Raw genomic sequence first — 21,945 nt, forward strand, 5'->3', positions numbered from 1 at the left:
CATCAATATCTTTTGATTACTGCAATTTCATTTTATATGGTATTTCTTCAAATTAAAAAATGCTCACAATGGTATAAAAACATACTTATATTGCTATACTAAAAGGTAATAATAGTTAACATGGAGTGTTTTCTATGGGCAAGAAACTTGATAGCTATTATCTAATTTTAATTGGGATGCATAATTACATAACTTTGATAGCAATTTCCTTTTTCTAAATCATTGCCATTTCACTTCTAAAACAAAAAATGATCAAACTTACCAACTGAGCGTTCTGCATATATTCAGGAGGCTTCTTGGATGGAGTAAATTAAATTTAGTGAAGCAGTGTAGACAGTCTTACTAATGTATTATTTTGGTATCTTTGGACTTTTTTTTTTTTGAGAGAGAAAAGTTTAGTTTTGATTAATTTATGCAGAATTAGCAACCAGAAAATATAAAAAAGAAGCTATATTTTAATTTCAAAATACTTTCAAGGCTTGAGTTTTACAGTTTGCACTCAAGATGTTTTTCCCCCCTCAACTTTTAAATTCAGGAGTACATGTGCAGGATGTACAGGTTTGTTACATGGGTAAAAGTGTGCCATGGTGGTTTGCTGTACCTATCAACCCATCATCTAGGGCTCAGCACCCATTAGCTATTATTCCTGATGCTTCCTTCTCCCCAGCCCGCTGCCGACAGGCCCCAGTGTGTGTTGTTCGTCCTGATATGTCCATGTGTTTTCATCATTCAGCTCTGACTTATAAGTGAGAACATGTGGTGTTTGGTTTTCTGCTACTTTGTTTTCTGTTTAGTTTGCTGAGGATAATGGCTTTCATTATGTCCCTGCAAAGGGGCATGATCTCATTCCTTTTTATTATGGCTGCATAGTATTCCATGGTGTATATGTACCACATTTTCTTTATCCAGCCTATCATTGATGGACATTGCATTTGAGTCCATGTCTTTGCTATTGTGAATAGTGCTGAAGTGAACATACACATGAATGTATCTTTATTATAGAATGATTTATATTCCCCTGGGTATATACCCAGTAATGGGATTGCCAGGTCAAATAGTATTTCTGCCTCTAGGTCTTTGAGGACTAGCCACATAGACTTCCACAATGGTCGAACTAATTTACACTCACACCAACAGTGTAAAAGCCCTTCTTTTTATCTGCAACCTCACCAGCATCTGTTATTTTTTTACCTTTTAATAATAACAATTCTGACTGGTGTGAGATATCTCATAGCTCATTGTGATTTTGATTTGCATTTCTCCAATGATCAGTTGTGTTGAGGTTTTTTTTTTTTCCATGTGTTTGTTGGCCACAGGCATGTCTTTTGAGAAGTGTCTGTTCCTATCCTTTGCCCACATTTTAATGGGGTTGTTTGTTTTTTTCTCTTGTAAATTTATTTAAGTTCCTTGTAGACTCTGGATATTAGACATTTGCCAGATGAATAGATTGCAAAAATTTTCACCCATTTTTTAGGTTATATGTTTACACTGATGATAGTTTCTTTCACTGTGCAGAAGTTCTTTAGTTTAATTAGATCCCAGTTGTCAATTTTTGCTTTTGTTCTAATAGCTTTTGGCATTTTCGTCATGAAATCTTTGCCCATGTCTCTGTCCTGAGTGGTGTTGCTTAGATTTTCTTCTAGGGTTTTTATAGTTTTGGATTTTACATTTAAGTCTTTAATCCATCTTGAATTAATTTTATGTATATGGTATAAGGAAGGTGTCCAATTTCAATTTTCTGCATTGTCTATCCAGCACTTCCAGCACCATTTATTAAATAGGGAGTCCTTTCCTCATTGCTTGTTTTTGTCCAGTTTTTCAAAGATCAGGTGGCTTTAGGTGTGCAGTCTTATTTCTGAGTTCTCTATTCTGTATCATTGGTCTATGTGTCTGTTCTTATACCATCACTATGCTGTTTTGGTTATTATAGCCTTGTAGTATAGTTTGAAGTTGGGTAGCATGATGCCTCCAGGTTTGTTCTTTTCGTTTAGGATTGTCTTGGCTATCTGGGCTCTTTTTTGGTTCCATATGAATTTTAAACTAGTTTTTTTCTAATTCTGTGAGGAATATCAACAGTAGTTTAATGGGAATAGCTTTGAATTTCTAAATTACTTTGGTCAGTATGGCCATTTTCACAATATTGAGTCTTCCTATCCATGAGGATGGAATGTTTTGCCATTTGTTTGTGTTAGCTCTGATTTCTTTGAGCAGTGGTTTGTAGTTCTCCTTGAAGAGGTTCTTCACTTCCCTTGTTAGCTATATTCCAAGGTATTTTATTCTTTTTGCAGCAGTCTTGAATGGGAGTTTATTCATAATTTGGTTCTCTGCTTGCCTGTTGTTGGTATATAGGAATGCTAGCTATTTTTGCACATTGATTTTATATCCTGAGACTTTGATGAAAGTTCTTATTAGCTTAAGAAGCTTTGGGGCTGAGATGATGGGGAGTAAATATCTGCAAGTAAATAATAATTTGACTTCCTCTCTTCATATTTGAAAACCTTTATTTCTTTCTCTTGTCTGATTGCCTTGGCCAGAATGTCCAATATTATGTCAAATAGGAGTGGTGAGAGAGGGCATCTTTGTCTTGTGCTGGTTTTCAGGGGGAATGCTTCCAACTTTTGCCTATTGGTATGATATTGGCTGTGGGTTCGTCATATATGGCTCTTATTATTTTGAGGTATGCTCCTTCAGTATGTAGTTCATTAAGAGTTTTTAACATGAAGGGATGTTGAATTATATTGAAAGCCTTTTCTGCATCTATTTAGATAATCATGTGTTTTTTGTCTTTAGTTTTATTTACGTGAGGAATCACTTTTATGGATTTAGGTATGTTGAACCAACCTTGCATCCTGGAAATGAAACCAACTTGATTGTGGTAGATAAGCTTCTGATCTGCTACTGGAGTCAGTTTGCCAGTGTTTTATTGAGGATTTTTGCATTAATATTCATCAATATTAATTGAATTAATTGCCTGAAGTTTACTTTTTTTGTTGTATCTCAGCCAGGTTTTGGTATCAGGATGATGCTGGCCTCATAAAATGAGTTAGGTAGAAGTCCCTCCTTTTCCTCTTTTTGAAAGGGTTTCAGTAGAAATGGTATCAGCTCTTATTTGTACCTCTGGTAGAATTCAGTTTTAGTTCCGAATCCTTCTTGTTCTGGGCTTTTTTTGATTGGTAGGATATTTATAACTGCCTCAATTTCCGAACCCATTATTGGTGTATTCAGAGATTCAATTTCCTCCTGGTTCAGTCTTGGGAAGGTGTATGTGTCCAGGAATTTATCCATTTCTTCTAGATTTTCTAGTTTATGTGAATAGAGGTGTTTGTAGTATTTTCTGATGGTTGTTTGTATTTCTGTGGGGTGAGTGGTGATATCCCCTTTACCAATTCAGATTGTGTTTATTTGACTCTTCTATCTTTTCTTCCTTATCAGTATAGCTGGTGGTCTATCTATTTATTAATTTTTTTTCTAAAATTCAGCTTCTGAATTTATTGACTCTTTGAAGGTTTTTTGTGTCTCTATCTCCTTCAGTTCTTCTCTGATCTTGGTTATTTCTTGTCTTCTGCTAGCTTTGGGGTTTGTTTACTCTTGGTTCTTTAGTTCTTTAGTTGAGATGTTAGATTGTTAACTTGAGATCTTTCTAGCTTTTTAATGTAGGCATTTAGTGCTATAAATTTCCCTCTTAATACTGCTTTAGCTGCATCCAAGTAATTCTGGTACATTGTCTCTTTGTTTTCATTAGTTTCAAAGAACTTATTGATTTCTGCCTTACTTTCATTATTTACCCAAGAGTCATTCAGGAGAAGGTTGTTAATTTCCACGTAGTTTTGTGGTTTTGAGTTAATTTCCTAATCTTGAGTTTTAATTTAATTGCACTGTGGTCTGAGAGACTGTTTGAATTTCAGTTCTTTTGTATTTGCTGGGGATATTTTACTTCCAATTATGCAATCAATTTTAGAATAAGTGTCATGTGGCAATGAGAATGTATCTTTTTAAAATTTGGGTGGAGAGTTCTGTAGATATCTACCAGATCCATTTGATCCAGAGCTGAGTTCAGGTCCTGAATATCTTTGTTAATATGCTGTCTTCATGATCTGTCTAATATTGTCAATAGGGTGTTAAAGTCTCCCACTATTATTGTGTGGGAGTCTAAGTCCCTTTGTAGGTCTCTAAGCACTTGCTGTATGAATTTGGGTGTTCTTGTATTGCGTGCATATATATTTAGTATAGTTAGCTTTTCCTAATAATTATGTAAGGACCTCCTTTGTCTTTCTTGATCTTTGTTGGTTTAAAGTTGGTTTTGTCAGAGTCTAGGATTACAACTCCTGCCTTTTTTCTGTTTTCCATTTGCTGGTAAATTTTCCTTCATCTCTTTATTTTGAGTGTGTGTGTGTCTTTGCACATGAGATGCATCTCTTGAAGACAGCATACTGATGGATCTTGGCTCTTTACCCAGCTTGCCATTCGGTGTCTTTTATTTGGGGCATTTAGCCCATTTACATTTACATTTACAGTTAATATTGTTGTGTGTGAATTTGATTCTGTCATGATGCTAGCTGGGTATTTTTCAGACTTGTTATGTGATTGGTTCATAGTATCACAGGTCTGTGTACTTAAGTGTGTTTTTGTAGTGGCCAGTAATGGTTTATCCTTGCCATATTTAATACTTCCTTCACAAGTTCTTGCATGGCTGGTATTGTGGTGATAAATTCCCTTAGCATTTGCTTGTCTGAAAAGAATCTTGTTTTTCCTTTACTTATGAAGCTTAGTTTGGCCGGATATGAAATTCTTGGTTGGAAATTACTTTCTTTAACAATATTGAATATTGGCCCCCAATCTTTTCTTGCTTGTAGGGTTTCTGCTGAGCCGCTGTTAGTCTGATGGGCTTCCCTTTGTGAGTGACCTGGCCTTTCTGTCTGTCTGCCCTTAACATTTTTTCTTTCATTTTGAACTTGGAGAATCTGTTGATTATATGTCTTGGGGATGATCTTCTTGTGGAGAAACTTACTGGGGTTTTCTGCATTTCCTGAATTTAGATGTTGGCATGTCTTGCTAGGTTGGGGAAGTTCTCCTGGATGATATCCTGAAGTATATTTTCTAACTTGGTTCCATTTTCCCTGTCTCTTTCAGGTACCTCAGTCAGATTCAGGCATAGGTTCAGTCTCTTTACATAATCCCATATTTCTTGATTTTGTTCATTTTTAAAATTCTTTTTTCTCAATTCTTGTCTGCCTGTCTTATTTCAGAAAGATAGTCTTTAAGCTCTGAGATTCTTTCCTCAATTTGGTCTGTTCTGCTATCAATACTTGTGATTGCATTGTGAAGTCCTTGTGTTGTGTTTTTCAGCTGTATCAGGTCCATTATGTTCCTCTCTAAGCTGGCCATTCTGGCTGTCAGTTCCTGTAATGTTTCATTATGATTCTTAGCTTCTTTGCATTGGGTTATGATTCTTAGCTTCTTTGCATTCTCAGTGATGTTCATTATTACCCACCTTCTGAAGCCTACTTCTGTCAGTTCATCCATCTCAGCCTCAGCCCAGTTCTGTGCCCTTGCTAGAGAAGTGCTGTGGTCATTTGGATGACAAGAAGTATTATGGTTTTTTCAGCTTTCAGTGTTTTTGCACTGATTTTTTTTAATCTTTGTGGGCTTGTCTACCTTCGATCTTTGTGGTTGGTGACCTTTGAATGAGGTTTGCATGGCATCCTTTTTATTGATGTTGTTGTTTTTTGTTTGTCTGTTTTTCTTTTTCTTTTTTTTTTTTTGAGATGGAGTTTCGCTCTTGTTACCCAGGTGGGAGTACAATGCCACCATCTCTGCTCACCGCAACCCCCGCCTCCTGGGATCAGGCAATTCTCCTGCCTCAGCCTCCTGAGTAGCTGGGATTATAGGCACGCGCCACCATGCCCAGCTAATTTTTTTTGTGTGTGTTTTTAGTAGAGACAGGGTTTCACCATGTTGACCAGGATGGTCTCGATCTGTTGACCTCATGATCTACCTGCCTCGGCCTCCCAAAGTGCTGGGATTACAGGCTTGATCCACCGCGCCCGGCTGTCTGTTTTTCTTTTAACACTCAGGCTGTTCTACTCTAGGGCTGCTGCAGTTTGCTGGGTCTGTGCTTCAGACTCCAGTTGCCTTAGTTTCTTCTGTACCTGTAGGTATCACCAGTGAAGGCCATGAAACAGCAAAGATGGAGCCAGCTGCTTCTACTGGAAGTTCCATTCCCGGGGGGTACAGACTTGTTGGTGGCCTTCATGCACCTGTATGAGGTGGCTGGAAACCCCCATTGTGAGGTTCCACTCAGGAGGACTGGGATCACAGATCCACCCCAAGAAGCAGTCTGGCTGCTTTTTGGTAGAGCAGGTGTGCCGCATTGGCAGGGACCCTTTGTCATTCATACTGCCTCTCTTCTCTAAAGCAAGCAGGCTGGAACAGCTGAGTTGACCAAACTACAGTAGTGGCTGCCCCTCCCCCTGGGAGCTCCATCCCAAGGACAGATCAAAGCTCAGTTTGTAGAATCCTGCCTAGAATGGCTAAAACCCCCACAAGGAGGTCCTATGCAGTGAGGAGAAATGGATTGGGGTCACACTTAAGGAAGCAGTCTGGCCACAATCTGGGAGGCAGCTGTCCTGCATTGTGTGGTACCCTTCCTCATCTGATCTGTCTCTGTTCTCCACAGTCAGCAGGCTGGAGCAACCAAGTCACCTATGCTGCAGAGATGGTGACCATCCCTTTCCCCTGCACTTAGAGCCATTTTAAGCAGACTCTAACCTACTGCCATTAGCTGTCTGGGATTCCAAGACAGGTCTTAACTTGTGAGGTGCCATGGTAGTGAGGACCACAGACTGAGGCTACTTGGCTCCCTGGATTCAGCCCGCTTCCTAGGGATATGTACAGATGGATTTCCTGCCTTGCCAGGGATCCTGAGGCCAGAGTATGTAAAACTCCTGGGTCTCTGTATGTGCCTGAGTGGCTGCTCTGCCGATATTCCACACAGTTTTGTGTATCAAACCCAAGGCCATGGTTGCATGGATTCACCAGGGGATCTCCTGATCCACAGGTTGCAAAGATCCAAGGGAGAAGCATGGTTTCCTGGGTGGGGTCACACAATCACTCACCACTTCTTGGCTGGGGGTGGGGGTTCCTTTGCTTCTGTGCCTCTTCCACGTGGGCTGTCACCCCCTCTTCTGCTTTTTATTACTCTCTGTGGGTTGAGCTGTTCATGAAGTCAGTCACAGTGCAAGAACCTGGGTATCTCAGTTGAAAGTAATGCATTTACTTGCCCCTTTATACTCATCTCCATGAGCAACAACGACCACAGCTGCTCTAATCGGCCCTCTTGGGTCCCAGCATTCTGAGTACATGTTTTCAATTTTCTGGAGTATGCACCTGGGAGTGGTATTGCTGGGTCATCTGGTAACTCTATATTTGATTTTTTGAGGAACTATCAATTATCTTTCCCACAATGGCCACAACCACGTATAGTTTCACTGGCAAATGCAGGGTTCTAATGTCTTCACATCCTCACCAACACTCGTTATTTTCAGTTTAAAAAAAAAATTGTTGGCCAGTCATGGTGGCTCACGCCTGTAATCCCAGCACTTTGGGAGGCCAAGGTGGGTGGATCACAAGGTCAGGAGTTCAAGACCAGCCTGACCAACATGGTAAAACCCCTCCTCTATTAAAAATACAAAAATTAGCCAGGCATGGTGGTACATGCCTATAATCCCAGCTACTCAGGAGACTGAGGCAAGAGAATTGCTTGAACCTGGGAGGCAGAGGTTGCAGTGAGCTGAGATCACATCCCTGCGCTCCAGCCTGGGCAATAGAAGGAGACTCCATTTCAAAAAACATTGTTGCCATCTCAGTAGGCATAAAGTGGCATTTTATTGCAATTTTGACTTGCATTTCCCTAATGATTAATAATGTTGAGCATACTTTCATGTGCTTGTTGACCTTTTGTATATTGCTTGTATTTTTATGGTATTTTTCATGTGGACTGCTCAGTGCTATCAGACTAGAGCTATCATGAAATATCTGTTGATTTTTGAATGATAAAACCAGTAATTTATACCTGCACACCTTGAAGAGAGAAAAATCACACAATAGCTTCATTAAAAGCTGGTTTACAGTTCCCTAATGCACCTGGCTGCCATTTTGGTTGTATGATAGATCCATCCTGGGGGACACTTTCTTGTTGCTAACTATATTTCCTACTATCAACCCAAGACTCAAAATTAGCAGAGTTGGCCCTAGGTCTGACCATAGGTGACTCAATTTCCTATCAGTAAAATGAGGCATTCAGAAACACTTCTCTGTCAATAAACATAAAAAAAGTCCATACCCTTTGACTAAGCAATTTCCCTTCTAGCATCTATCTATAGCAAATGAACTGAAATGAGGGGAAAAGAAGCCTTCTGTGTAAAGATGTCTCTTACAGCATTTTCTTTTTACAACTGCAAAGCAATCTAAATGTTTGCCAATAGGCAACTAATTTAATTGCATAACTAAATAAAAAATTTGGAGCTTTTATAAATAGTACCAATGGGAATATGTTTAAACATAGAAAATATTTATGTTAAAATTTTAAATGCAAGGAGTAAGATTTAAGCTTGGGTATACAATATGATTGCATATATATATAAAACTAGAACACAAAATTCTGTCTAGAATGAAGACTAGAAGGCAGAATAATAAGTAGATTATCATTGAATGACAGATTCTGTAGTTTTACTATAATATATTGGGTGATAGTATTGACCTCTAAAAAAACACTGCTCATAATTATAATAGTGATTTATTGTCATTTTATTCTTGCAAACACAAACAAGTTTGGAAGTTTGCAGATCAAAATTGCACACCTGAATGTTTTAAATATTGCTTACCATTTGAGAAGTGTTGATTGGTTAGTCTGAGATTAGCATGTTCACCTTTTAACTTATGGTACAATATCTTTTACTATAATAGGACTTTGTTAAAAGTTAGGATACCACCAAATAATTTCATAGATTGCTTGAATGCCATTAGATTTCTTTTTCTGTTTCTTCCTACAGATTTTTGTAGGAAAATCTGAAATTTTTAGAAAATAAAATGTCTCTTTACAGGTGTTCCATTGCCTAAAGAGGACAACATTTCTGCTCCCTTGATCTCCAGCTCCCCAGCGAAGGCAGCCCGGGAGTATGAAGATCGCCCTAGTGAAGAGGAGGATAAAATAAAAGAAGAGCCCTTAACCATCTCTGAATTAGTGTACAACCCAAGTGCCAGCCTGCTCCCCACCCCTGTGGATGACGATGAGATTGACATGCTCTTTGACTGTCCGTCCAGACTTGAGTTGGAAAGAGAAGACACAGATTCATTTGAGGATCTGGAAGCAGATGAAAATGCCTTTTTGATTGCTGAAGAAGAGGAGCTGAAGGAGGCTCGCCGTGCTTTATCATGGAGCTATGACATTCTGACTGGCCATATTCGGGTGAACCCACTGGTCAAGAGTTTTTCCAGGCTCCTTGTGGTGGGCCTGGGACTGCTGCTCTTTGTATTTCCCCTGCTACTCCTCCTTTTGGAGTCAGGTATTGATCTCTCCTTCTTATGCGAAATCCGCCAAACCCCAGAGTTTGAGCAGTTTCACTATGAATACTACTGTCCCCTCAAGGAGTGGGTGGCTGGGAAAGTCCACCTCATCCTCTACATGCTGGGTTGCTCATGAAGTTAATCTCTCACATGACTAAGGGCTATATTCAATGCTAGTGATTTTTTTTTCAGTAAATGCCTGGTTCTGAAGGGTTACGGGGCTGTTAACAGGTGTTCCTTACCCATAATTGATTATTCAAATCTTTAAGTTAGCTTTTCATAATTAAGCACTACACTTAAATAAGTTTGAATCAAACACAGTTATTTTAGTTACAGGTTAGGAAATGGTCTTTAACCAAAAATATGTTTATTTTTCATTATAGTATAGGTATACCTTTGGTCTATTATATCATAATACATAATACATTGGACTGAATTAGATTTTCCCATCTCTAATAGTTGGCACTATTATAGGCTATAAGGTTCAGAATCAGAATTTTAGTAAAAACCCCAAGAGAAAGTTGTTGAATATAATCCTTAGTGCAAACAGTGTCCTCTAACCAATGCCTATACAACTAAATTTATGCTGGGTTTTTGGTTTTGTTTTTTTAAAAATATTTTTATGTGTTCAAACTATTTTGGTAAATTTTTAGCAAAAAAAAAAAAGCCTCCTGGAGTTATTTACATGTATAGATTGTAAGACTTAATGCACAAAAGGTATATCAGAAATTTTTTAATGTTTTGGCTTTGTTTTTAAAAATATTTTTTGGCTGAATAATACCATGATTTGTTATGATCTGCATAGGAGATAGAAAATGGGTAGAAAGACACTATAGTAAGTAAGCTGCTAAAACAGAGGATGGAACTGGAGGATGTAGAAACTGAGAGCATCAAGTGGACATAGGGTGGTCCATTTTTCAAAGTATTTGGACAAGAGGACTTGTTATTTTCATTATATTCTGTCCATATATTTTGGCTGGGGAAGCAGATGTTTTACAAGGAAAAAGGTAAAAGATGTGCCAGTCAGTTGTGTATCAGTGTACATTAACCCAAGAGTGAAAGCAGATAGGAACTGGAGAAATGAAAAGTGGCAAAAAAGAGTTCTGGTGAGGCTGGCAGGCAAATAATGGCAGGGAAATGGTCTATTTTATGAAAGTGATGGTAATGCCAGCGTTCGATGATGTGGAGGGCAGTGTACTTGCTGTCTGAGTTAACGTGAACATGCTTAAGTGGATCGAAATAAAAGTGGAGTAACTTTAAAGGAAATATTTTGATCCCTTATGCCATTTGTTGTGATTCTATAGAAGAAACTTCAAAGAGTACTTGTGTGTGTGTGTGTGTGTGTGTGTGTAGGGAGGGAGAGAGGAGAGAGAGAAAGAGAGAGACTGGCTTTTTGATACATGTCCATGATCATGCTTTGTGGTGGTCATTGTACTCCTTTCCTTTCCCACTTGTTTTAAGATCTGACTTCCATAGAGAAACTGGAGAGGGCTCATCAGATGATATACCAATTCAGTCTGGGTAAAGTAGTGACATGACTCTCTGACCAGACTGTAGAGGGGACCAATACTCTAGTACCTTCCTTGATACCATTAAATCCATGATGGAAAGGATTTAATCAAAGGATTTAATGGTATCAAAAAAGGTGTTAGAGCATTGCACCATCAGCAAGGTACTGATGCCTTCTCATGCAGACTACCCACTGACACTGTGTTATGTGGGAGAAAGAAAAGAGTCTAGAGCTTATGGCATGGAGCATACAGCTTCTCCATGGATTGAAAACATTCCACTGCCTTAATGTACAAAGATACAGGGCCCACTGGTTATCTAACTAATGACCTCCAACCTTATCATTAGCATGATTTCTAAATTGGGCATTCCAGTTCCACTCACTCAGTGGAGCTCTGAATGCTTCATTGGACATTTAATTTTGGAAATAAGTTTTGAAAGTCAGTTCATGAAGCCTGAAGTTGACCAAATGACAATATATATTTGCCATTAAGTTTGAGGGGTTTCCTTTCTCGTGTGCTTTCAGTGATTTATTTTGCTTTTCAGTAAAGATTGTTTACTACCTGAAATTTGATACTGATGTAGAAATATATTTTCTGTGACTGGAAGCCTCAACAATTTATTTTGGAAACTTGCAGATGGCTAGCTTTGAAACTGAAATTTGTATTTTTCTTGTTCTTTTCTCATAAGACTTCTAAGTCAGCCTTTCTAACATAAGGCTTTCTAGCTTCAGTGTAGTCTGCACAAAATTAGTCCCCTTCTGATCATGTATCATATAAATTTCTCTGACGTTCTAACTATGACAAATCATCTGGCCCTCACGCTTTCAAAAAAATATATAGTATTTTTTAAATTATGGAAATAATATATTTTCCATTGTAAAATCCTTGAAAAATATGATAGGATAAATATCACATGTAATCCAAACATACAGATTTATATTAAGTAGTGATAAATATATTATTTTAACATTTCCAGCTAACATCTCTTTTCTCTTAGGTGGAAACTTCACTGTTGAATAGAAATGTTTTTAAGTGAAGAAGCTGACAGAATAGGGTCTGCTGAATTTAAACAGCCATCAAAAGTTAAACTGGAATCTTGAAATGCCATTTGCTTGGCATATAATTAGTCTTTTAGAAATATACATTTAAGTTGTATTAGAAGATAGTCACCAGTTGCCTGAATCGAATGAGGAAAAGACTTCTTCCAGAGATGGACAGTATATAATATAGTGAGATACAGAGTTTAAAGCAAGTGTGCAAGTGTGTGAGTATATGTATATTCCATATTATTGGTGTGTGTGTTTATATATGAATCTGTATATATGTGTCTTTGAATAGACACAACATACATGCTTTTCATAAATAATTGTGCTTATTTTGTCCCAATTGAGGAATTTGTGACATATTATTGTTTCTTTTCCCTCCCAGATACTGTGGTGGATAATACCCATGGCCCGAAAGGGTTAAATGTTCCATGAATGCCACTGTATGTTCATTTGTGGATCTATATATACACACACACACACACACACTCTCTTATATGGCAAATACATATACACACACGTTCTTGCCTTTAGTGCTAATGCAAGTTGGATCATGAAAACAATGTAGGTAAAGTATGTATTTGTCTGTGCTTGAACAGTATTGTAAAATGTTATGTATTTGGAATTTATTTTGTGGTTTGTCTAATATTTATAAACAAAACTCGGGGTGAATTCACAATGAGTTCATTTCATTGAAATACTAGAGATATGGGGGCCATGTTACTGTGATTGGAGCCTTATCTTTGTATAGTGAAATTTGCATTTCTATGTCAACATCCAGACTGTTTTATATGTTAATATGGTAGCAGGAATCCCTAATAAAAAGACTCTGGGGTAAAATTTTTTGCAATCATTCAGTTTTATTTAAAGTAAAGTTGTGTAGTCAGGTTGTATAGTTGTAAGGTTGTATAGTCAGGAAACTACAAAAGGATTCCTTCTAGGATCAATGAAATGAGGTCAACATATAATGGTGATAGTATTAAAAAAAAAAATCCCAAGTAATGGATTAGATTGACCCATTGCAAAAGCCATCCAGGCTCAAAGCAAGAATACTAGCATTGGAAATGTGCTCAAACATAAAAGAAACATTGATCTAATTCATATTAAGTTAGTTAACCAGAGAAATAGAAAAAATAGAAGATGGGTATTCTGACTGACAGATAGGAGCATGGATTTCAAAGTGCTAGAAATTAATATGTTGAAGATGGCAGATTAGAAGCAACTCAGGATTGCAGCTCCCAGCAAAAGCACAGAGGGTGAGTGGTCACCACATTTCCAGATGGATTTTTATTGCCCACAGACCAGGAGATTCCCAGGTGGAGGAGCCCCACAGGTCACCAGCGTGGCTGTTTTGGCTAGTGCAACAGGTCTTTGCACAAAAAACACGGGTCCAGGCACCGTTTTAGCTGGCGATTGGAGCTCCTGAGAGACAGAGTTGCCGATTCAACTGATAAAAGGGAATGAAACAAGGAGCCAGGCCAGGAGATTCCCAGACAAAAAAGCACCATGAATCTCAGCACAGCTGTTTCCGCCAGCTCAGTGGCTCGCCACACAGGAAATCACACAGATCCTGGTGCCTTTTCAACAGGCTACAAACACCTGGGAGACAGAGTCTCAAGTTCAACTGAAAAAAAAAAAAAGGGCTCTGAGGCAGGGAGCCAGGTGATCACACTTGGCTGGTCCCAACCCCACAAAACAGCAATTTGAAATGCTCTGGACTGAGAGATTCACAGCAACCACAGCTGAAGCCAGGATGGTCCAGCTCTGTGGGGGAGGAGCGTCCGCCATTACCGAGGCAGTCCACCACTACAGAGGTAGTCTGCCATCACAGAGGTGGGCCACCATTGCCAAGGCAGCCCGCCATTACAGAGAGAGTCTGCCATTACAGAGGTGGGCCGCCATTGCTGAGGCAGCTCTAACTATACCCATATAAAAAGGACTGCAGGGAAGTTCACACAGCACCTGGACGGAGCTCAGCAAAGCCTCTGCAGGCAGGCAGTGACTATGCTGCCACCTCACTGGGCAGGGCAGCCCTGAAGAAAGACAGCAGCATGACAGAAACTTATAAAGTCCTAACTCTCGAGGACAGAGAAACTGGGGAAAAAACAAAAAGGGATTTATGAATTCTGCTGCAGGCGACCTAAAAGTACCTGGCCAGCAGCTCTGAATGAAAAACGGAGCTCACAACTTAGCACTTGAGCTCCTATAAAGGACAGACAGTCTCCTCAAGCAGCTTCCAGACCCCATATATTCAAAGAGCCACCTTATAAAGGAGAGCTCAGAATGACATCTAGCGGGTATCCTTCTGGGACAAAGATAGCAGAGGAAGAAACTGGCAGCAACCCTTATGGTTCTGCAGCTACTGCAGGTGATCTCCAGGCAAGCAGGGCCTGGAGTGGACCTCAGCAGTCCTACAGCAGAGGGGCCTGAATGTTAGAAGGAAAACTAAGAAACAGAAAGAAATAACTTCATCATCAACTAACTGGACGTCCACTCAGAGACCAATCTGAAAGCCAACAACTACAAAGAGGACAGGTGGATAAATCCACAAAGATGGGAAGAAAACAGCACACAAAAAGGATGAAAACACCTGAAACTAGAATGCCTCTACTCCTACAAGGGATCACAACTCCTCACCAGCAAGGGAACAAAGCTGGATGGAGAACGAGTGTGATGAATTGACAGAAACAGGCTTCAGAAGGTGGGTAATAAGAAACTTCACTGAGCTAAAAGAACATGTTCAAACCCAATGCAAAGAAACTAAGAAACTTGAAAAAAGATTTGACGAAATGCTAACAAGAATAAACAACTTAGAGAGGAATATAAGTGAATTGATGGAGCTGAAAAACACAGCACAAGAACTTGTGCATGCTTCATACACAAGTTCTTGTGCATACTTCATACACAAGTTTCAACAGCTGAACTGACCAAGCAGAAGAAAGGATATCGGAGGTCAAAGATCAACTCAGTGAAATAAAACCAGAAGGCAAGATTAGAGAAAAAAGGGTAAAATGGAATGAACACAGTTTCCAAGAAATATGGGACTATGTGAAAAGACCTAATCTACGTTTGATAGGTGTACCTGAATGTGATGGAGAGAATCGATCCAAGCGGGAAAATACTCTTCAGGATATTATCCAGGAAAATTTCCCCAACCTAGTAAGGGAGGCCAATATTCAAGTTCAGGAAATGCAGAGAACACGACAAAGATATTCCGCAAGAAGAGCAACACCAAGGCACATAATCCTCAGATTCCCAGGGTTGAAATGAAGGAGAAAATGCTAAGGGCAGCCCGAGAGAAAGGTCGGGTTACCCACAAAGAAAAGCCCATCAGACTCACAGCAGATCTCTCAGCAGAAACCCTACAAGCCAGAAGAGAGTTGGGGCCAATAATCAACATTCTTAAAGAAAAGAACTTTCAACCCAGAATTTCATATCCAGCCAAATGAAACTTCATAAGTGAAGGAAAAATAAATCCTTTACAAACAAGCAAGTACTCAGAGATTTCATCACCACCAAGACTGCTTTACAAGAGCTCCTGAAAGAAGTACTAAACATAGAAAGGAACAACCAGTATCACCCACTTCAAAAACATACCAAATGGTAAAGAGCATCGACACAATGAAGAAAATGTATCAACTAATGGGCAAAACAGCCAGCTAGCATCAAAATGGCAGTATCAATTCACACATAAAAATATAACCCTAAATGTAAATGGGCTAAATGCCCCAATCAAAAGACACAGACTAGCAAATTTCATAAAAAGCCAAAACCCATCAGTGTGCTGTATCCAGGAAAGCCATCTCACATGCAAGGACACAAAGGCTCAAAATAAAGGGATGGAGGAAGATTTATCAAGCAAATGGAGAGCAAAAGAAAGCAGGAGTTGCAATTTTTTTCTCTGACAAAATAGACTTTAAAGCAACAAAGATCAAAAGAGACAAAGAAGAACATTACCTAATGGTCAAAGGACAATGCAACAAGAAGAGCTAACAATCCTAACTATATATGCACCCAAACACGAGCACCCAGATACATAAAGCAAGTTCTTAATGACTTACGAAGAGACTTAGACTCCCACACATTAATAGTGGGAGACTTTAACACCCCATTGTTAATAGTAGACAGATCAATGAGACAGAAAATTAACAAGGATATCCAGGACTTGAACTCATACCTGGACCAAGCAAACCCAATAGCCATTTATAGAACTCTCCACTACAAATCCACAGAATATACATTCTTCTCAGCATTACATCACACCTACTCTAAAATTGACCACATAATTGAAAGTAAAGCACTCCTCAGCAAATCCAAAAGAACAGAAATCATAACAGTCTCTCAGACCACAGTGCAATCAAGTTAAAACTCAGAATTCAGAAACTAACTCAGAACTGCACAGCTTGATGGAAACTGAACAACTGGCTCTTGAATGTTGACTGGATAAACAATGAAATGAAGGCAGAATAAAGATGTACTTCAAAACCAATGAGAACGAAGACACAACATACCAGAATCTCTGGGACACATTTAAAGCAGTGTCTAGAGGAAAATATATAGCAATAAATGCCCATGTGAGAAGGAAGGAGAGATCTAAAATCAACACCCTATCATGGAAATTGAAAGAGCTAGAGGAGCAAGATTAAGAAAACTCAAAACCTAGCAGAAGACAAGAAATAACTAAGATCAGAGCAGAACTGAAGGAGAGAGAGAGACAAAAAACCCTTCAAAAAATCAATGAATCCAGGAGCTGGTTTTTGGAAAAGATCAACAAAACACAGACCACTAGCCAGATTGATAAAAAAGAAAAGAGAGAATAATCAAAGAAATGCAACAGAAAACGATAAAGGGGATATCACCACAGATTCCACAGAAATACAGCCCAACATCAGAGAGTATCACAACTCTATGCACATAAACTAGTAAACCTGGAAGAAAAAGATAAATTGCTGGACACTTGCATCCTCCCAAGCCTAAACCAGGAGGAAGTCAAAACCCTGAACAGACCAATAACAAGGGCAGAAGTTGAGGCAGCAATTAAGAGCCTATCACCCAAAAAAGGTGCAGGTCCAGATGAGTTCACTGCCAAATTCTACCAGACATACAGAGAGGATCTGGTATCATTCCTTCTGAAACTACTACAAACAATCCAAACAGAGGGAATCCTTCCCAAAGCATTTTATGAGACCAACATCATCCTGATACCAAAACCTGGCAGAGACTCAGCAAGAAAAGAAAACTTCAGGCCAATTTCTATGATGAACATAGATGCAAAAATCTTCAATCAAATACTGGGAAACCAATTGCAACAGCACATCAGAAAGCTTATCCACCATGATCAACTAGGCTTCATCCCAGAGATGCAAGGCTGGTTCAACATATGCAAGTCTATAAACGTAATTCACCATATAAACAGAACCAAAGACAAAAACCACATGATTATCTCAACTGATGCAGAGAAGACCTTTGACAAAATTCAACAGCCCTTTATACTAAAAACCCTCAATAAACTTGGTATTGATGGAACGTATCTCAAAATAATAAAAGCAATTTATGACAAACTGACTGAATGGGCAAAAACTGGAAACATTCCCTTTGAAATCTGGCACTAGACAAGGATGCCCTGTCTCACCACTCCTATTCAATATAGTATTGAAAATTCTAGCCAGAGCCATCAGGCAAGAAAAAGAAACAAAGGTATTCAAATAGAAAAGGAGGAAGTCAAATTGTCTCAATTTGCAGAGGACATAACTGTATATTTACAAGACCCCACCGTCTCAGCCCAAAATCTCCTGAAACTGATAAGCAACTTCAGCAAAGTCTCAGGATACAAAATCAATGTGCAAAAATCACAAGCATTCCTATACACCAATAACAGACTTAGAGCCAAATCAGGAATGAAATGCCATTCACAATTGCTACAAAGAGAATAAAATATCTAGAAATACAACTAACAAGGAACGTAAAGGACCTCTTCAAGGAGAACCACAAACCACAGCTCAATGAAATAAGAGAGGACACAAACAAATGGAGAAACAGTCCATGCTCATGGTTAGGAAGAATCAATATCGTGAAAATGGCCATACTGCCCAAAGTAACTTACAGATTCAATGCTATCCCCATGAACCTACCAATGACCTTCTCCACAGAACTGGAAAAAACCACCTTAAACTTCATATGGAACCAAAAGACAGCCCACATAGCCAAGTCAATTCTAAGCAAAAAGAACAAAGCTGGAGGCATCACACTACCAGACTTCAAACTATACTACAAGGCTACAGTAATCAAAACAGCATGGTATTGGTATCAAAACAGAGATATAGACCAATAGAACAGAACAGAGGCCTCAGAGGCAACAGCACACATCTACAACCACCTGATCTTTGACAAACCTGACAAAAACAAGCAATGGGGAAAGGATTCCCTGTTTAATAAATGGTGTTGGAAAAACTGGCTAGCCATGTGCAGAAAGCAGAAACTGGACCCCTTCCTGACACCTTACACTAAAATTAACTCCAGATGGATTAAAGACTTAAAAATAAGACCTAACACCATAAAAACCCTAGAGGAATATCTAGGCAAAACCATTCAGGGCATAGGCATATGCAAGGACTTCATGACCAAAACACCAAAAGCATTGGCAACAGAAGCCAAAATAGACAAATAGGACCTAATCAAACTCCTCAGCTTCTGCACAGCAAAAGAAACAGTCATAAGAGTGGATTGGCAACCAACAGAATGGGAAAAAAGTTTTGCAGTCTACACATCAGACAAAGGGCTGATATCCAGAATCTACAAAGAACTAAAACAGGTTTACAAGAAAAAAATAACCCCATTCAAAAGTTGGTGAAGGATATGAACAGGCACTTTACAAAAGAAGATATACATGGGGTCAACAATCATGAAAAGATGTTCATCATCACTGGTCATTAGAGAAATGTGAATCAAAACTACATTGAGATATCATCTCACGCCAGTTAGAATGGCGATTATTAAAAAATCGGGAGACAACAGATGCTGGAGAGGATGTGGAGAAATAGTAACACTTTTACACGTTGGTGGGAATGTAAATTAGTTCAACCATTGTGGCACACAGTGTGGCGATTCCTCAAGGACCTAGAAATAGAAATTCCATTTGACCCAGCAATCCCATTACTGGGTATATATCCAAAGGACTATAAATCGTTCTATTATAAGGACACATGCACACGAATGTTCATTGCAGCACTATTTACAATAGCAAAGACCTGGAACCAACCCAAATGCCCATTGATGATAGACTGGACTTGGAAAATGTGGCACATATACACCATGGAATATTATGCAGCAATCAAAAATGATGAGTTCACGTCCTTTGTAGGGACATGGATGAACCTGGAGAACATCATTCTCAGCAAACTGACACAAGAACAGAAAATCAAACACTGTATGTTCTCACTCATAGGTGGTGGTGAACAATGAGAAGATATGGACACAGGGAGGGGAGCATCACACATTGGGGTCTGTTGGGGGGAAATAGGGGAGGGACAGTGTGGGGCGGGGAGTTGGGGAGAGAGAGCATGGGGAGAAATGCCAGATATAGGTGATGGGGAGGAAGGCAGCAAATCACACTGCCATGTGTGTATCTATGCAACAATCTTGCATGTTCTTCACATGTACCCCAAAACCTAAAATGCAATTTAAGAAAATATGACCACTGACCAGAAAAGGTCTCCTGCGCAGGAGAGAGCTGCATCAGACTCAACTCTGCGACGCTTGCCATTAAACTTCTCTATGCGTTTATGTGCCCTGGAAGGATCTCACATTTCCACTTCTGTTCTCCCCTCTGCCCAGTGTAGCCTTGACATGTCTTCTGCTTAGGTTTTGGTGCAGAACTACCAACTCCATACCTGACAGTTAAACCACAATGTGTTACCTGGAGTGAAACAAAATGGGGGGAAGTTCTCTTAATTGTAGGAATATAATAGAGGTCAAGCAGAATTAGCCCTCCGCTGTGGTGGCTTCTTGTGTGTCAGGTTTTTATTCAGCAGTCCTTAAAAGTACAGGCTGTAGACTGCAGGCAAGAAAAGGAATTCAGTAATTAGCATTCAAGTGTGAGGTATCCTATGGAACTATAGTTCTGGCTCCAACATCTCAAGCCAGTGCCTTTGTTTGGTATAGCATCTGCTGACCCAAAAGACTCACACAAAATGGCACTTGGCCACTTACTCATTGAGTAGTTCATTGAACTCCTGACCAAACCTCACTGCATGGAGGAAACTCTTGCTTTATTTCCACATTTTCTCCTTAGCCAAATAGAGGAAGAATCTCCAACTAACATTCCCACCCTGGAGAAAAATTACTGGGGAGAGGCTTCCACCCCTTGGGTGACTTCTGGGGTGGTTGTGATTGGTGGGGCTTGAGTCCCTCTGGGCCATCTTTCTCTACTGGGCAGAAATAATGTGCTAAAGGTCCCTGCTTACTTGTCCTCCTGCTTCTTTTCTCTCTCTCTCCTTTTCTCTTGGACCTGCATTTGGGCTTCCAGTCTCCATGCAGTAAACAGACCCAGCAGAACATGCCCGTGGTGAGCTCAGCCAGGACTCGGCTCTCCATGTTCCAGCTTCCATCTGTGACTGGGTGCGTAAGTTCAGTAGGCCCAACCCAGTGGGCTCAGGAGCCGTCACTTCAGAGAAGAAGAAGAAAGGAACCTCTCTTAGGCCTCAGATCCCAGCTGTGCTCTCCAATCCATTAATAAAGCTGATTTTAACCCTCTGCTGGCCACTGTATTATTTACTGGGAACTGGGGTAGGGGCAGGGATGGCAGTGAATATTTTGGATCTCTGCAACCTCTAATGTTACAAGCAAGGAGAGAATGGAGAAGGATGCTTCTGGCTGAAAATCAGGCATCAGAGGATGGTCTGTCACTGACATCAGCCCTGACAGTTCTTGCCAATTGGTTATCATTTACTAGTAATATCAGTTATTATTAGTAAAGAACAGAGAGTTGGTTGGAATCACACATCCCTATTCTTTACTTTTAGCTGACGCTTGTTCCAAATATCTCTCTGGAAAGGGAACCAAGGCCATTTTCATTGTTATAAAGGAAAACTCTTAATAGGACAAAAGTATGCTTTCTTTGGGTACCAAGTATTGAAACATTGCTTGAAAATTCTAGCAGCTTCTCCAGAAAACACCAATTGCCTGATTCCACTCACCCACAAAATTTTGATTATGATCATTGTCTTTAGGAGACCAACCTTCAAGGTTGAGAGCACACACAAACCAACATTAGTTTCTTTTTTTTTTTCCCCGAGATGGAGTCTTGCTCTGTCACCCAGGCTGGAGTGCAATGGCACAATCTTGGCTCACTGCAACTTTTGTCTCCTGGGTTCAGGTGATACTTCTGCCTCAGCCTCCCCAGTAGCTGGGATTACAAGCATATCCCACCACACCCAGCTAATTTTAGTATTTTTAGTAGACGGGGGTTTCACCATGTTGGCCAGGCTGGTCTTGAACTCCTGACCTGAAGTGATCAGCCCACCTAGGCCTCCCAGAATGCTGGGATTACAGGTGTGAGAGACCGTGCACAGCCTTAATTTGTTTACCATTAATAATACTTAATTTCTTGTTTAATGTGAAGTAGGAAGATGGGATAATCTCAATGCTGTTTTTACCTTCATGCTGCTGAATCTGGCATTTATGATCTGCACGTACAGAACACTAATGATCAGCTTAACTGTGAGCAACTGATTCACACTATACACACTGAAGACTTAGTTCCACAGAAAGCCAACTTGATCATTTATAACGAGAAGTGTCAGTCTTCTGGGCACTTGTCTGATGCCAAA

The 21,945-nt window shown here is 39.6% G+C and overlaps 1 protein-coding gene and 1 long non-coding RNA gene across 15 annotated transcripts in view; one reads left to right on the forward strand and one right to left on the reverse strand.

The window, feature by feature from the left end:
• Window positions 1-20,869, forward strand: part of FRMD3 (FERM domain containing 3) — a 398,735-nt gene extending 377,866 nt beyond the window's left edge. For 9 of the 14 annotated variants that reach the window (XM_035303819.3, XM_008994588.5, XM_078367672.1 and 6 more), the window contains one exon: window positions 9,102-12,958. In XM_035303819.3, the coding sequence (XP_035159710.2) occupies window positions 9,102-9,700 (599 nt within the window). In that variant the 3' untranslated portion in view covers window positions 9,701-12,958. Of the gene's footprint in view, window positions 1-9,101; window positions 12,959-20,642 lie in introns of those variants that run through there. The other 5 variants (XM_002742802.7, XM_078367705.1, XM_035303825.3 and 2 more) reach the window with 1 other exon arrangement.
• Window positions 19,816-21,945, reverse strand: part of LOC128929362 (uncharacterized) — a 31,877-nt gene continuing 29,747 nt past the window's right edge. Inside the window, exons 2-3 of the long non-coding RNA XR_008475752.2 lie at window positions 20,581-20,780; window positions 19,816-20,033 (exon numbers count right to left, since the gene is read on the reverse strand). This is a non-coding gene — a long non-coding RNA (uncharacterized LOC128929362). The remainder of the gene's footprint in view (window positions 20,034-20,580; window positions 20,781-21,945) is intronic.

Source organism: Callithrix jacchus, chromosome 1, assembly GCF_049354715.1.
Source record: "Callithrix jacchus isolate 240 chromosome 1, calJac240_pri, whole genome shotgun sequence".
NCBI classification, from domain to species: domain Eukaryota; kingdom Metazoa; phylum Chordata; class Mammalia; order Primates; family Cebidae; genus Callithrix; species Callithrix jacchus.